General features: G+C 42.2%; 1 protein-coding gene across 1 annotated transcript; it reads left to right on the top strand.

Annotated features, from left to right (window-relative positions):
• The first annotated feature begins 9,140 nt into the window (after window positions 1–9,140).
• Window positions 9,141–13,559, top strand: LOC145394135 (gamma-butyrobetaine dioxygenase-like). The gene is made up of 9 exons (XM_080268115.1): window positions 9,141–9,212; window positions 10,581–10,680; window positions 10,978–11,171; window positions 11,510–11,641; window positions 11,911–12,104; window positions 12,227–12,332; window positions 12,476–12,690; window positions 12,990–13,150; window positions 13,408–13,559. Exons 1-9 carry the CDS (start codon window positions 9,141–9,143, stop codon window positions 13,557–13,559), a joined length of 1,326 nt encoding a protein of 441 aa, XP_080124241.1.
• The last annotated feature ends 3,151 nt before the right edge of the window (window positions 13,560–16,710 follow it).

Consider the following 16,710-nt stretch of genomic DNA (forward strand, 5'->3'; position numbering starts at 1 on the left):
GGATAGACAACCAGCATTTAAAGATAGACAACCAGCATTTAAGGATAGACGAATTTAAGGATAGATGACCACCATTTAATGATAGATGGCCAGCATTTAAGGATAGACGACCAGCATTAAAGTATAGAAGACCAGCATTTAAGGACAGATGATCAGACTACCCTCACTGGCGCCATGACGTGAACGAAAAGCCTCCAGTCACCTCTTTGGGTCCGGCTCTGTTCCAAGGGCGGCACTCCGACTGGGGCATGCCAACCACTTGACCACCGGGATACAAGGAAAATCTGTTCAGAGGATGACGTAAGGATGACCTGAAGCTGAATGTGTACAGCCAGAGTCAAAAATTATCCTACTTTACCACCGCCTCACACTTAGGTCATGTCCGTCACTTTCCTCCCTGACGCATCATATCAGAAAGAATAATCTATAGGCAGAGATGCAAACCAAGTCTCTCTCAGCTTAAGAATATTAGCCAGCAGAGGATATGAAGAAGCAAAAGAGACAAAATATTACATAGAGAAATATACCAACCCTCTCCTAGCTTTGGATTATTAGCCAGCAGAGGACATAGAAAAGTAGAAGAATTAGAGAAACACACAAGTCTCTCTTAGCTTTGGAATATTAACCAGCAGAGGAAAGGGAGAAGTAAAAGGGGTAAGATATTAGACAGAGAAACACACTATGCCTCTTTCAGCTTTGGAATATTAGCCAGAGGAAGAAATGGAGTAACAGAAGAGGTAAAATATTGGCAGAGAAATACACGTAGCCTCTCTCAGCTTTGGAATATTAGCCAGTGGAGGAAAGTGAGATGTAGAAGAGGTAAAAATGTTAGCCAACCTTTTGTATCAGTCTGCACACACAATTCGGCGATCCAGTCTGGTTTATTATTATTATTATTATTATTAATTATTATTATTATTATTATTATTATTATTATTATTATCAGTATTATTTTTATTATTATTATTATTATTATTATTATTATTATTATTATTATTATTATTATTATTATTATCAGTATTATTATTATTATTATTATTATTATTATTATTATTATTATTATACCAATGGAATGGAAAGATAAGATAATAAGGAAACTCTTTGTTGGGGGTAGGGTATCAGATCCACTCCTACATTCTGAGCGTGTGTGTGTGTGTGTGTGTGTGTGTATGTGTGTGTGTGTGTGTGTGAAAAAGGTAAATTGGGAAAAACATAGGCAATCGGCTGAATGAACACCCCTAGGCTCCTTTACGTTCTCTGTTTAGGGTGAGGTGAATGTGGATGGGGAGGTAGAGGGGAGAGGGGTGAGGGGAAAGGGTTGGAGGTGCGGTAGGAAGAGGGGTTTTGTGAGTAAATATATAGTAATCCTTATCGTCAGCACAGGGGTTATGAAAGAAGAGTGGGGGTGATGGGGGTGAGAAGAGGGAGAGGCGGGGTGAGGGTGCAAGAAGGTATGGGAGTGGGGTGAGGAAGTATGAGGAAGAGAGTGTGAGGTACTGAGGAGAGAGGATGGAATGGGGACGGTGGGGTAGAGGAGAGAGTGTGTGAGGGCCTGAGGGTGGGGTGATGGGGAGTGGGGTGGAGTGTGGCTGGTGGGGTGAGGCAGCAAGAGGGGCGGGGAGAGGGGATGGGGTGGGGAGAGGGAGTGGGGTAGTGTGGGAGGAGTGAGGGAGCCTAAGAGTCCATCGTCGTGCAAGTTGGCAGGGGAAGGCAGGGGTGAAGGAGGTGACGGTCTCTGCCTTTTAATCCAGTAAGGACCACAATCAGGCGAGCTTACTGCGTCTCTCTGGCCTTTACTGCAGGTGTGGGTGGGCGGGCAGGTGTCACGTTAGCTGGCAGGGAAACACAGGTGCGTTGTCTCTCCTTCAGCCGGATGATAAATAGCTTACATCATGCTGGCCAGGTACGACTTGAAGGAGGGCTTATGAAACCTCCTCTTCTCTCCCCCTCCTCCTCCTCCTTCTCCTCTCTCCTCCTCCTCCTCCTCCTCCTCCTCCTTTAGTTGGAGGAGGAAGACAGGTCCTTATCACCAAGGGAACAGATTACGTGAGGGTAAATTAAAAAAATAAATCTAACACACATCTCTGGGACTCACTCGTCAGCTCAGAAATAGATTACCTTTGGATAAAATCAGCACCTATTGTATGAGGATGCATGAAGTTTTTGCCTCTAAATTTCTGTCACCTCAGACTGTAGTATCACTAGTGGTAGTAGTCGTAGTAGTGGTGGTGGTGGTGGTAGTATTATTTGTTGTTGTTGTTGTTGTTGTAGCTCCAGGTTCATCTAAATGTGAACCCAGTGAAGTGCAGGCTGAATTTGCCCTCTCCTGCAGTCCACCATCCTCCTTTCAGGGGATGGGAAGTAGCAGAGGGACATTTGTGTAGCCAGGCAGTGGAGCCACCTGGTCATATCGGTGCCACCACGCGAAGGCTATCTCGAGTTACAATCTATATGTAATGTAATCTATATAGGAAGGCAGCCTCAATTCTACCTTTGCGTAAGACAGCTTTGGTCAGCAGTAATTCGCAGTGCTGAACGTATCTTGTCTAATATTTCATGAGTATTTTTGTTACAACAGACGATTTCCTTCAGTTTAGGAGGGTTTTCTAGGAACTGGAGGGGTTAGAGACATCCTTCAATAACTCCTTCACAGCTCAAGGCCCTCCCTAAAATGAACATAATTGTCCATGTGGCGTGAATAAAGAGGAAAATGTGTTCTGGGATTGAAGGAGTTAATTTTAGTCCCAGTATCGTCACACGGTGCAAGAAATATCCCTGAATTGTGGAGTTTAGTCATACTTACGGGTATACACAAACCAAACCTAGCAAAAGTATACATTAATCAAATTTAACATGGGTATACACAAACCAAACCTAACACGGGTATACACAAACTAAGCCTGGAATCAGTATACACAATCCAAACCTTGAAAAAGTATACACAAACCATACCTAACAATACCCAAGCCAAATACTGCTACAAATCAGCGTTCAAGGTGGAGAGATGGCAATTTTAGACCACGTTGAAGCGAAAGGAGTGTAGGCGGCTCTCTTAAGTTATATCTGAGAATTCGAAATACGTCATCGGAGTGAAGGGGTTTACCTGTCTCTACACACAGGTGGTTTACTGCCCCCTCCCCCCCTAATAATTCGGTAATACGCGTCCTCATACTGAAGAGTCTTGAGGTATACCCTGCTCTCTTTAAGCAGGTGTAAAAATTGCCTTCTCTCCATCTTGAATTGAGCTGTATTGAGATAAAAATAAAGTTGACGCTAATAACGAAGAAGTGCTATGAAAAGGAGCTGAAGGATTGTCTTATTCTGTCACTGGGCTACGTGAAATAGGCTACAAAAGAATGAAAATCTCCGCCAAGTAAAACTGAACAGACGGTAGCAAGAATGAAAGCAAATACTCGGTTGAACAGGTTAATTGGCGAGAATGTGAACCCAGGTGAGTCCCACGTCGTGTACAGGTAAGCCACGCCCTTTTCCTACCCCCCCCCCTCCCTCCGGTATCGAGGAGCTCCATCTCTCAGGTAGGCCTAGCCCCCAAGATGGCATAGCAAGTTCACTAGTTTAATCCACAGCCAAGTCTAGCCTACCCTAGCTTAGTCCCCACGCGATCCTGAAGTATTGTAGCCCTACCCTCTCTCTCCTAGTCTCACCTTATCCTAGCCTCCATCCTATCCTAGCCCCCACCCTATCCTAGCCCCCACCTTATCCTAGCCCCCACCCTACCCTAGACCCAGCCTATCCTGTTCTAGCCCTACCCTGTCACTGTGCTACTCCATCCTATTCTACTCCAATCTCTCTCTCTCTCTCTCTCTCTCTCTCTCTCTCTCTCTCTCTCTCTCTCTCTCTCTCTCTCTCTCTCTCTCTCTCTCTCTCTCTCTCTCTCTCTCTCTCTCTCTCTCTCTCTCTCTCTCTCTCTCTCTCTCACCCTACAGTTCTAGAATTACTTTTACATAAGAGTTCATGAAGGAGGATTACATTACTGTGACACATAAGAGAGAATTTGTTCTGATTAATTAAGGTAACCAGTATCTTAATCTTGCAACTGCCAGACGATTTTACTCAGTTTACGAGACGATTTCCGAGTTAGAAGGGTTAGATACAGCTTCCATAAACCCCTTTCTATACCAAAGTCTCTACTAAGTTGAACATAATCGTCTGAAAAGCATAGAATTACAAAAAAAAATAAGTAAATCATCTGGTTTAAGGGATCTAGAAAACGATTACAAAAGAGCTTATGAAAAGGGGGATTAGATACTGTGACAGAAATAGGGATAATGAACTAAAGGGATTCAATCCTCTATGGAAACGCCTGTCCGGGGGAGATTTAAAGGGATTTGGAGGTTAGAGTGATGAGAAGGATTTAATCAGTAACACACCAAAAAATACCGCGTGTGTGTGTGTGTGTGTGTGTGTGTGTGTGTGTGTGTGTGTGTGTGTGTTTGTGTGTGTGTGTGTGTGTGTGTTTGTGTGTGTGTTTGTGTGTGTGTGTGTGTGTGTGTGTGTGTGTGTGTGTGTGTGTGTGTGTGTGTGTGTGTGTGTGAGAGAGAGAGGGAGAGAGAGAGAGAGAGAGAGAGAGTATTTGACTACAGATTATCTACACACAGTGGAAAAGCTAACTGAGAAAACTACAGAATATAATAGACCACTGTGCTTAGGTTTTGTCGATTAGGAAAAGGCTTACGACTCGGTGGAGCACATAGCACTTATAAATTTATCGCGGAACAAGGAGTAAGCAAAGACATTGTAAAACTACTCAAAAACATATACCAAGAGGGAACTGCAACATATGAGCCTGGTACAACGTCAATGTGTTGCAGAGGTCTAGCATTGGTACACTTTTTTTTTTTACATATGATTAACAGAGGAAGAAAAAACAAATTAAAACCCTTGAGAGAATCGCACATTTCCTGGTGGCACTGACATGAATGAAGGGAAGGGCCAAATGTTAGCTGAAATGAGCAGGTAACCGTGATGAATGAACGCAGGAAACTGGTCTCCACTTCTCACAGACACGCCAGGCTTGTGTGGGGGTAGCTGTAGAAAGTCTACGGGAATCGCACATATTATTTTGGGACGTCCCAGGTATTTGCAAGAAAAATTTCAACACTCTAACTTACGTGGTTGTTAAGCCGTAAGGTCACTTTATTCCGGATCCTATCAGGGTTCCGTTAGTTGGATGAGGAGGATATTTGATCAGATGACGCGGCCAAGCAGTACTGTACTATGGAGAAAAATGAACACTAGCTCAAACGGTATGCCAAAGGTAGCGATTTAGATCTCTAGAATAATAAAATTATCGACAAAATCAAGAAAACTTCACATACTGATGTGAGAAGTTTTAATAATGATAATAATAATAATAATAATAATAATAATATTGACTATGAAGAGAAATCTCGAACTGGAAGGGTTAGATGTGACCTTCCTTAACCCCTTCAATTCGATGACGTATTTCTATATCCCTCCTTACTTCAGACGATTTTATTCAGCGTAGGAGGGATTTTTCCAGCTGGGGGAGATTTATATATAGCCACCATTAACCCTTTCACTACAAAATATCTCTCTTAAACTCAGTTAAATCGTATGGAGATAGCACGAATAAAGTCAGATATAAACCACCAGAAATTAGGGGTTAATACTGCAATAAGAGAGGATTTTCGTAAGCTGAATAAAATCGTCTTAATTTAACAAGAATAAAATTTGTTAAAAAATAAAAAAGAAAAGTAATAAACCTTTCTTTAACTTTATTTTTTATTTTATCTTTTTTCTGCTATAGTTTGCCCAAATTTTGTCTTTTTGGTGCTTAATTCACGTACCTCAGTGGCTGAATACGACAATGCTACGGCCCTACATCCTTCCCATAGCACTTCTTCGTGGCTAGCGTCATCTTCTAATGTTAATCTCATGTTTCAACTCAGCACTCAAGGTGGAGGCACGACAAAATTAGGCCAGATTAAGAGTAGAAAGAACATATTAAAGGGGGGTGTTGGAGTGGGGTGCAATCAAGAAACTATACTCCTTTCACCTTAACTTGGCCCGGATTTTAGTCCTTTTCCGGTTTATTTCAAGTATCTCAGTGGCAGAAAGAGACAGTTCTATGGCTCTGTACATCCTTCCCATAGCACTTCTTCGTGACTAGCACCATTTTCTGGTGTTAATCTCTTGTCCCAATTCAGCATTCAAGAGGAAGAGACAGTAATTCTAGGCCAGATAATAGTAAATACAGTACAATGGAGCTTGATTTTCTGTACATTGGCCTACTTTTAACACCCATCCATCTAACTCAGTTCATATCCACTTACCTGCCTAATTTTGATCCACATCGGCGCCTCTTAACCCACTCACCCCTATTATTATTTTGCATTTTGTTCAGGCAGAGGATGAGTTGGAGGGATGGAGTGGAGAGGTACATGAGAGAGGGATGTGTGAGCTGGGGTGAGGGTAGGGAAGTGGCGGGGGACAGGGAGACATGAAGGCGATTTGTTTATGGCCACCCCTTACAGGATTAAGGCGTCTGGCAATAGATAGACAGATGGATTTCACTCAGGTTATTCACTGGACGATTATTGAACTTAGAGAGGATTTTTGGCAATGAAGAGGGTAATGAAGGCTTATCTTACCCCTTCAGCTCAAAGTCTCTCCTAAGCTGAAGAAAATCGTCTGAAGGAAGGAAGAACTTAATGACAAACATATCAACTGGTGAAGAAGCCATATTTTGTTCCTTTTGTAATATTGTGACTTTAAATAATATGCCCAATTGAAAAATACTTTAATGTCTTGGCAATTACCCAAAATACATCCTATGAAAAAAAAAAAAAAACTTAATGGACACGCACTTTACCTCAAAAATGGTAAAAAAAAGAATATTCAGATATAAATTATCAGAGCCTAAGGGCTATGCTTAGAACTTGTATTTCAAAGGGGAATATACACTCCCTATTTTTGCGATAATTTTCTGAAGTGTATGACGATGATGGAGCATGCTTGGTCTTCCTACGTGATTGCTGACTGCATTGTGTAGTATGGGATGCAGGCTGACCACACGTAATAATCACAAGCGTTCCATAAATGACCATCGAGAATTAGAGGTTTGTACTCCACTTTGCCATATACGGTTAAAGCATATAACCTTAATAATCAAACTCACTTTTTAGAACTTAAATAAACATCTCTTCAAACCCAGAAAAATTAAGTCTCCTTCAAACCTCGAACTGAGAAGGTAAATTAATGAGTCTCAGATTTTGAAATAACTTTACGTGTCATTTCTCTCTCAAATCTAAAAATTATGTCTCCACTCAAAATCCCGAACTGAGAGGGTAAATTAATCACATTCTGGTTTTGATACCACTTCACGTCTCTTGTCTCTCCCTAATGCAAAGATCGCTATCGTACTTCCTGCGTCCGGTCTGCTTCCTTGTCTCAGCGGGTCCCATCACCGCGGCTTTGTCCTCCCCTCTTCCTGCCTCTCCTCAGTCCATTTGTAGCAGGTGATGAGGTCTCACTGGTGCTCTTTATAACTGTTCATTTACACCGGGGTATTGTCTGGCGCTCTGGCTTTTTATTTCTCTCTCTCTCTCTCTCTCTCTCTCTCTCTCTCTCTCTCTCTCTCTCTCTCTCTCTCTCTCTCTCTCTCTCTCTCTCTCTCTCTCTCTCTCTCTCTCTCTCTCTCTCTCTCTTTTCTTCACGTTGTCTCGACCTCTTACCTACCCACCTCCAAGACCACTTCCATCAACAACTTTCCCGCCAGTGCAGGAAACGAGCTTTTCACACACACACACACACACACACACACACACACACACACACACACACACACACATTTTCCTCCTTCTATGGTAAGTTCCATTTGATTTTTCAGTCACTGCTTTGAATGTATACTCTTTCTCTCTCTCTCTCTCTCTCTCTCTCTCTCTCTCTCTCTCTCTCTCTCTCTCTCTCTCTCTCTCTTGGAAAAAAAATCGCTTGGCATTAGCTGAAGAGAAAAGCAGAGTTGTCCCGACCATGAAAGCGCTAATGGTGACAGGATTTACTCTCTCAAGCTCCTGCAACTCACTCTCAACTGAGTAAAATTGTCTGGCGTTAGCTGAAACAAAATACCAGAATTGTCCCGACCATGTGAGGGTTGTTCAGGATATGTTGTTCACCAGCGCTTAGTATGATTATGAGGGAGCCTGAGTCGAGAACGAAACTCATCGAAACAGGGCGATAGGCAGTGAAATCCCCAAAAAATGTCAATCAGGATATATTCGTGTTTTTTGTCAACTTTCCTTTTATGATCACTAAATCTGATATTATTTTCCCCGTATTAATGTATCAGTGTGCCTGCCTGCATGGTGTGTACTCTGTGCCCTACATTGTTTAGAGTGTGGGGGCCAGAGGGGTCGATGCCCCCCCTGGTGTGTGAGGCGGCAGTCCTTGTAAGATATGGCAGGGTAATCTCGGCTGACTGGCCCACGTGCCTTCACTCACAACTGGAATGAATCGGTCGTACCAAGACACAAAAGAGATTACAACCTTCTCATGGTCGCGACAACTCTCGTGCTCTATTTCAGCTAACGTCGGACGATTATTTATGTATTTTTATTTTATTTTATTTCATTTTGTTTATTCTATCTTTTTATTCATTTATTTATTAATTCATTTTTCAGTCAGGTGAGTCATAAGAACCTGATAGAATTTTGCTGACACTATTAACGTTCTCGTGGTCGCGGCAACTGTAGCATTTTAACTGGGCTAACACCAGACGATTTTACTAAGCTAAGAGTGAGTCACAGGAGCCTGAGAGAGTTTTGCAGTAAAGTAACGCAGTTCAAAGTCCACCTGACGTAAATGTGTTACACTCCTCCTACGAGAGACTCATCCGCAAGTCACCATTTTCCCCGATAACCTTATCATGGCGCCTGACATCACATCTCGCGGGCAGGTGGCGTCCAACGTGGCAACACGACCCCTCGCATCGTATATATACCGCGGTGCCGCTGCCTGGCCATTACACCTGCCCTCACCCTTGGCCAGGAAGGTTCCCATAGCACCTCAAGTTCTCACAGCACCTCAAGTTCTCCCAACGCCTCAGGTTCTCACAGCACCTAAGGTTCCCACAGCAGCGAACCACCAGATCCTGAATCATGTCCAACCTTCGCTACACCCGGGCTGTCCTATCCGGCTTGGTTGCTCTCAGCGGCGTCGCCAGAACACAGGTATGGTGACCTCAACCTTGTCCTTTCGCAAAGCACTCTTCTTCTCTTCCTTAATCTTGTTACTGATTGTTTTTATTTATTAGCCAAAGGGATTTCTAAGATCAATGCACCTCTAGAAAAAGAATAATTGCACAAGGTTTATTTTGGGCTATTTATTTGGTTTACAATTTGTTAATTTAGCTTTGAATATGAGAGTGGTAATAGCAGGTACCTATCCTTCAGGGGTGTATGTACCGCGTTAAACGTTCACACACACACACACACACACACAAGCATCTTATTCGAGAAACTGACATGTCTAACATAGAAACACTGATGATTAGTCGATTCTCAGTAATATTAGGATGCAGTTCATCAATAGGTTTTAGTCTTCTGTTAAGCTTCATTAGCATGCATAGGTTATAGGCTGCAGGGAGCACAAAGTCTTCGTTTTCTTGCACAGTATATTGCACAGTATAGGATAAATGATGGTTAGCAATGATCATAACGATGTAGTGGTCCAAACAGCTTTGTCTTCTAATGGGTATTTAGGATAGAGAGTATTAAGGACTTTTTTATCTACTGGGTTGTTTAGAATAGTTAGAATTAGGTAGATTTTCCTTAACGTGGCTGTAGGTGTGCGTTGTGGGTCTCTGGGGCTGCCTTATATCAACCCAAGCTTTGTTGTGACAGATTTGTTGATGGAGCAGAGGAAAGAAGACGCAGCGGCAGGAAAGAAGACAGACCTCTCACCTACTAACTGTAATAATAATCATAAGTTAATCTAATGTATAATTTATGTTAAGCACAATAATAATCAATAGTACATTTTTTATCATCATTATCATTAAACATAAAGATATCAATTTTGAAGTAACAGAGAGTAATCACTAATACATTTTCAAAATCTATGGCATTAGGTATAAGGATATCAGTCTCAAATGAATACAGAATATTCACTGATATACTGTACTTTGATAAAACACTGTCTTTTAAACGAAATAATGACTTTGAATTACCATCGGATATTGACTAATTTATTTTGACGGCATTCGTCTTTAGAAAGCTCTCAATAAACTGGATTTTACTCCTATTTTTCGAAGTATATTATAACTTACGTCCAGGTACAATATTCTCGTCAGCTTATGAGGCTTCCTTAATAGCATATTGTATTTTCTTATATGACACCGCAATATTTTCTTGCATTTTATTTATTTAATCTACTGTGGCTTAAAAAGGATATTCATGCAAATCAGACCATACTGATGTGTAGTATTCAAGATAAATCACTAAGAGATGCTGCAAAACCTCCTAGGCTCAAGTGAACACGAATTCACAGTAGAACCGGTCAAGGCGTCTTGGTAACTTGTGTACCGTCTTGTTTTGTAGGTTCGTTCAGCGTGTACCAAATGCACCTGCGGGAAACGAGGACTGAGTCTGGCCGCTGCAGCCCGTCAGCAAGTGGCCTTCAAGGAGACGCCCGTCCCATGTGAGTTGGAAATAGGATTTATGTTTCTATTGGTATACAGAATCTAAAATAAATCCTTTTTCGGTTTACTTTTCAACATCCCGTAGTATATGAACTGAGAAAGGCCCAGTTTACACATCTAAAAAAAATATATATATATATTGTCTTCTTCAGCAGGATTGTAGATTTATTTACCTTTTTAAAGATGATTAGTTCGTAAATTGGGGGAGTGGGTGAATAAGTTAATGACTGAGTATGAATGTTAGTGAGTAAGTGCTTAAGTGAGTAAATAATTCCTTGCGTTTCCACACCCTTCAGGCAGCGGTGTGTTGCAGGCTGTTGCAGATCAACACTACCTGCGCGTCAAGTTCGGTGATGGCACGTCGGCGCAGCTGCCGTACGTGTGGCTGCGGGACAACTGCCAGTGTCCAGACTGCTACAGCCAGGAGGCGCTCGGCAGAAAGTTTATCATTGCCGACCTCGATGTTAACATCCACCCAACATCCGTACAGGTCAGTCACTGCAAGTGCTATTGTACACTTGTGTTATTTGGTACATGATGTGCTAAATGACACCATGCTGGTATAGGAGGCAGCCATCTTTGCCTAGAAGTGGTATGACAGAAATTTTAGTTCGTTCATCTTAACTTGGCGAAATGTTTGTCCTTTTGCAGCTCATACCCTGCACCTAGGTGACAGAAAAATATAATATTATGGCTGTACATCCGTCTACAGCACTTTATCGTGACTAGCTCCAAAATCTAGTCTTAATCTCACGTTACAACCTCGCATCGAAATATTAGGCCAAGTTAAAGTGGACAGAGTATAATCTTTGCTTTACATGTTGGCAGGAGATCGAGGATGGTCTTGAGTTGATGTGGAGTGATGGCCACTCCAGCAAGTTCTCTGGCCAGTGGCTGAAGGAGCGAGCCTTCACACCAGCAGCCAGAGCCCACCAGAGGAACAGATACGCTCTCAAGAGGGTCAGTGCCGCTTGTAATTAATATTTCCTTCATAATAATCGTCTTTTGAAAAGTTGTAATTGCGTCTACCCTAACACGAGACTAACCAAAACAGATTAGTCAATGATATTAAAGGCAGTTATTTAAACTTCTATTTGCATATTGAAAGCAAACATGTCAGTACCTTCAAGAAAGAGATGCACCAATAATTTTTGAATCTCCATGGGTCTAAACCAACTGCTATAATAGATATCACAGTATGCCACTTACCAATTGAAGCCCCGTTACAGGTACCCTGGGGCGCCGACCACCGTCTGCGGGAGTTCGATTACAGTGAGTTGAAGACCAACCCCAAGACGCTGCTGGAGTGGCTGTTGACCATGGAGCGGGAGGGGTCGGCCATGCTCAAGAACGCACCGGACAGAGACGTGGCTGGACCAGAGATGATCGAGCACATCGCATACGTCAAGCCATCTCATTATGGGTCAGTCCTACTCAGATCCATATATATACACTGTTAAATACTTACACACGTAATTAAATAATTTGAAAACAACTTATATCCCCTGAACAATAAACTAACACAGCTAAACTGACTGTCCACAGACCTCACTCTCCAGTGATCAACCGCCCCAACACCAACAACGTGGCCTTCACCAACGCCAAGCTGGGCATGCACAACGACCTGCCACAGTACGAGCACATGCCAGGGGTGAGTTGGCTTATCTTGTACCAATAGATAAGGATTAAAAAGTCTGGTTACTTTTAAGTTGGTACTGTATTATGATTACAATATTTTCTGATATACTTCAGGTCCTGCTTGGTATAGGTGATAATCGGAGTTGTTTGTTGCAGATCATCTTCATCCACTGTGTGAAGCAACACTTGGGTTCCGGGGGTGAGAGTGTGGTCAGCGATGGACTTTTTGGCGCCGAGATTCTCCGCAGGAACCACCCAGAGGCCTTCGAGGCTCTTACCTCCACCGACATCTACTTCTGGGACAAGGGTCACGCCAACTACCCCTGGGAGATGGACAAGTTCCACAAGATCTCAAAGTTCCCAGTTCTCACGTAAGTTTCTCATGTACAGGCACATACTTTGACTGTTAGTATATTGGAGTACATGCTATTCAATCACACATGACCGCTACCTATCCTCACAGGAAAATACTTTTCCTGCAAAATCATTGTAATATAGGTCACAGAATTTCCACTTGATCCATACGCAGATCCTTTTCCTCAGGCTGAATAGCGACAAAGAATTAATGTGGTGACTTTTACCTAAACTCACGCATTTGCTCAGACTGAAAAGCTACAAAAGAGTACTGTAGTGCGCTGACCCATTACTAAATTCTCATTTTTCTCCTCAGACTTAACAGCAACAAGGAAGTCACTCGCATCGCAGTCAACCACGCCATCAGGGACTCTCACATGGACGCATCCCCTGAGAAGGTAAAGAAATTCTACGAAGCGCTGAAGCTGTACAACGATATTCTCTACGATAACGCCATCAACTTCAAGATGGATGAAGGTAAATATCATTCACAGCCCACTGCTGGAGTCATATGCGTTTTCCTAGATATAATTAGATGGGGTGCCTTGTATGCTCTTGTGACACCGTACCATTATGTACTGTCATTTTATTTGGTATAAATGTGGCTATTAAATATTCAGATATTTTACCTTAATGTCGTCAGGGCAGGTAACACGACAATGAGTGAAGTGTTGCTGTGTGCTGCAGAGGTATGCATATGTTACTGCAGCTAAATATCCTGTTGTGTTCCTCAGGCGACATAATGACGCTGGACAACGTGCGCTGCCTACACGGTCGTGAGGGCTACGAGGCGTTCAGTGCCCGCCACATCGAGTCCTCCTACCTGGACTGGGACGAGGCTCGCTGCCGCAGACGCCGCCTGCAGGAGGAGCTTGGCGTCCAGTAGATCCATCTGCCAAAGACGCCGGTGGGTGGGTGCTCACCACTGCGGTTTAGAGTCCAGTAAGCACACCCTATACGAGGCTTCTGTGGGGGTGACTGCTACCACAGCGGACCGGTCTCCACCAATGACAACACAAGCCGTCTATGTTTTATCCAGTTTCATTATATTTATGGTAATGACGATGTTGTATGAGGCTCTTGGCACATAAAGCTTTGCTGCCTCTAATCTTCAAACATTATGAAGTGTTTGAAGGCATTTACACATGTTTCTCTCCTCTGTTTCTGATTCCTGAGAGTAGCACCTTCATGATTGTCCTAGTCGTGTTTATATGATGCTAGAGTTTGAATTATATATTATATTCTTTTTATAAACCGTCCTTGACCGAAAGATACAATGTGAAATTAATTTATTTTATGTATGTAATGTGAGACATGATTATTATATAATAAATTATTTTAATACAGCTTGTTTTCTTCCTATTTGAATATCATTCATCAATACTCCTACAGGAAAGATATGAATTTTTCTCTGATGGAAAGTTGTTTATTAAAAACTCAAGTCGCTTAAGTATCTGTCCACACAAAGATATATATATATATATATATATATATATATATATATATATATATATATATATATATATATATATATATGTGTGTGTGTGTGTGTATAGATAGATAGATAGATATGTATGTATGTATGTATGTATGTGTGTGTGTGTGTGTGTGTGTGTGTGTGTGTGTGTGTGTGTGTGTGTGTATGTACACTTGTCTACCAGTGAAAATAGCAGCTAGCAGAAACGGATATTATTCATCTGATTCCAGTTAACGTACAGAGCAGCCTATAATCTGTAAGAAAAAATACACAAGCATACAGAGAAACACAAACACCAAAATACCTATTGGCCGCCACGAGTGTATGTGTTATGTGATGGTATATAACTTTATGACTCCGGTATGGTGGGAGTTTGTCATGGTGGAGCGACCATCCCCCCATTCCACGTCACGTCATTTACATCTCGCTATCTCACGTAAATGCTTCAAAACCTTCCAGCTAGCAAGATGAATTAATAGCACTACATCTGGGAGAAGTTCTGTGTGCACAATTCCTTCCATGTCAAGATGGTAAAAGCAACACAACCTTTAACTGAGATCCAGACTGACGAGCTTTTGGAGTCGAGGCCACTAGAACCTCCCTCATTTGCCTCAGGGTCATATATGTGTAACTAAGATTCATTACCTGTTATGACCTTGGATAAGAACATCAGGTCAAGTACATACCGATGATTCAAGGAGGAGGAAGGAATGACACTATGCTCCCTTTGGACACGTGTGAGGATACGTGGAACAATCCTGACAGTGATACAGGAGAGAAAGCTCGATGGCAGGCGAGTCACAGTCTTAGCCTTGCTCTTGCTACGGTGCACTGGAGCGTGATATCGTGTTGTCTGGTGATATGTGGCAACTGTACTCTTTTTATTTTAACTTATCGTAAAATTGCCATCTTTCTATCCTGCATGCCGAGCTGTAACAATAGTTTTACAGTAGAATATGGTGCTAGTCACGAAGAAGTGGTATGAAGAGGATATAGAGCTGCAGCAGTGCCTTTTTTCAGCCATTTTGCATGTGAAATGAGCTCCAAAAGGACAAAATTTGTGCCAGGTTAGAGTAAAAAGAGTATAGCTGCGTGAATGAGTACAAGAAACAAATCCACAAAACACAAGCTGCACATAACAGATTAATAAGACCATTTTCAGAACTTTTTTTTTTTTTGCAACATCTCGTATATCTATTTCTTCCTTTGATAACCTCTTATTTTATCTATCAATTCTCTTTTTCATATCAAGGCCTTCATAGCCCTTTTCCCTCTACCTTGGCCTAAAATTCCCATCTTCCCATCTTGAATGCTGAGTTGTAGCAATAGATTAACACTAGAATATGGTGCAAGTCACGAAGAAGTGCTATGGAAAGGCTGTAGAGTCACAGTTTTAGCTTCCTTTGCCACTGAATCACATTAAATAAGCTGCCACGGGACAAAAATCTTGGTCAAGTTAAGGTGAAAGGACTACAGTAGCTTTCCCTTCCTTGAACCCCTCTAGTCCACTTGATTACGCAGTTACCTATATTTTCTTTCGCATCATGATGTACTTAGCTCTTTTACCTGTTCAGATCTCTCTCTCTCTCTCTCTCTCTCTCTCTCTCTCTCTCTCTCTCTCTCTCTCTCTCTCTCTCTCTCTCTCTCTCTCTCTCTCTCATGCCCCCCCCCCTTTTCTCAGTACTTCCACCTGGCCTCTTCCCTGCTCGCCTGTCTGCCCAGTTCTCCTTTAAGTCCATCCAGGTGAGCAAGAAATCAATTACCGTGAGGTCAGCGCCAGGTGTTTCCGTCACAACAACCGCACTCTCACCTCGCCTCGCCCCACCTCGCTCCCTTCCCCTCGCCTCAGGAAGGAAGAGTTTTTTGGAGAGAGAGAGAGAGAGAGAGAGAGAGAGGGTGGCGGGGTAAGTATTAGAATGTTTGTGTGTGTGTGTGTGTGTGTGTGTGTGTGTGTGTGTGTGTGTGTGTGTGTCCATCGTTAACAATAATGAAGTTAACTGCCCTACGAAACAGACTCTATCACCAGTCGAACAGGGCAGTAATCCCAAGGTTAAGGCAATTCTTTTAATAGGAAGAGCTGGAACTCCTCTTTCACTATACTCTTTTTACTCTAACCTGGCTTAAAATTGCTATCCATTCATCTTGAGTGCTGAGTTGTAACACTAGATTATCGCTAGACTGTAATGCTAGTCACGAAGATGTGATATGGAAAGATGTAGAACCGTAGCAATGTCTTTCTCCGTCACTGAGCTGCGTGAAATAAGCTACAAAAGGACGAATAGCTGAGCCAATTTGATGTGAAAGTTCTATATACTCTGCTATGCATTTTCCTCTCACTAACTAAACTACACTTAAGCTATATACACTAAGCCTCATGCATATTATTACAAACACACTAAAACACATACACTACACTAATTACATCTTAATACACACACCACACTAAATACACCTTACTGTATACACAGTAAACTACAAACATATGACACTATACACGACCCTTTCCCAAAATTATTCAAATTATGGCACGCTTATAACCAACCATAAATACCCCCAGTTG

Source organism: Coenobita brevimanus, chromosome 26, assembly GCF_032717465.1.
Source record: "Coenobita brevimanus isolate Jiangsu-jjx chromosome 26, ASM3271746v2, whole genome shotgun sequence".
NCBI lineage: Eukaryota > Metazoa > Arthropoda > Malacostraca > Decapoda > Coenobitidae > Coenobita > Coenobita brevimanus.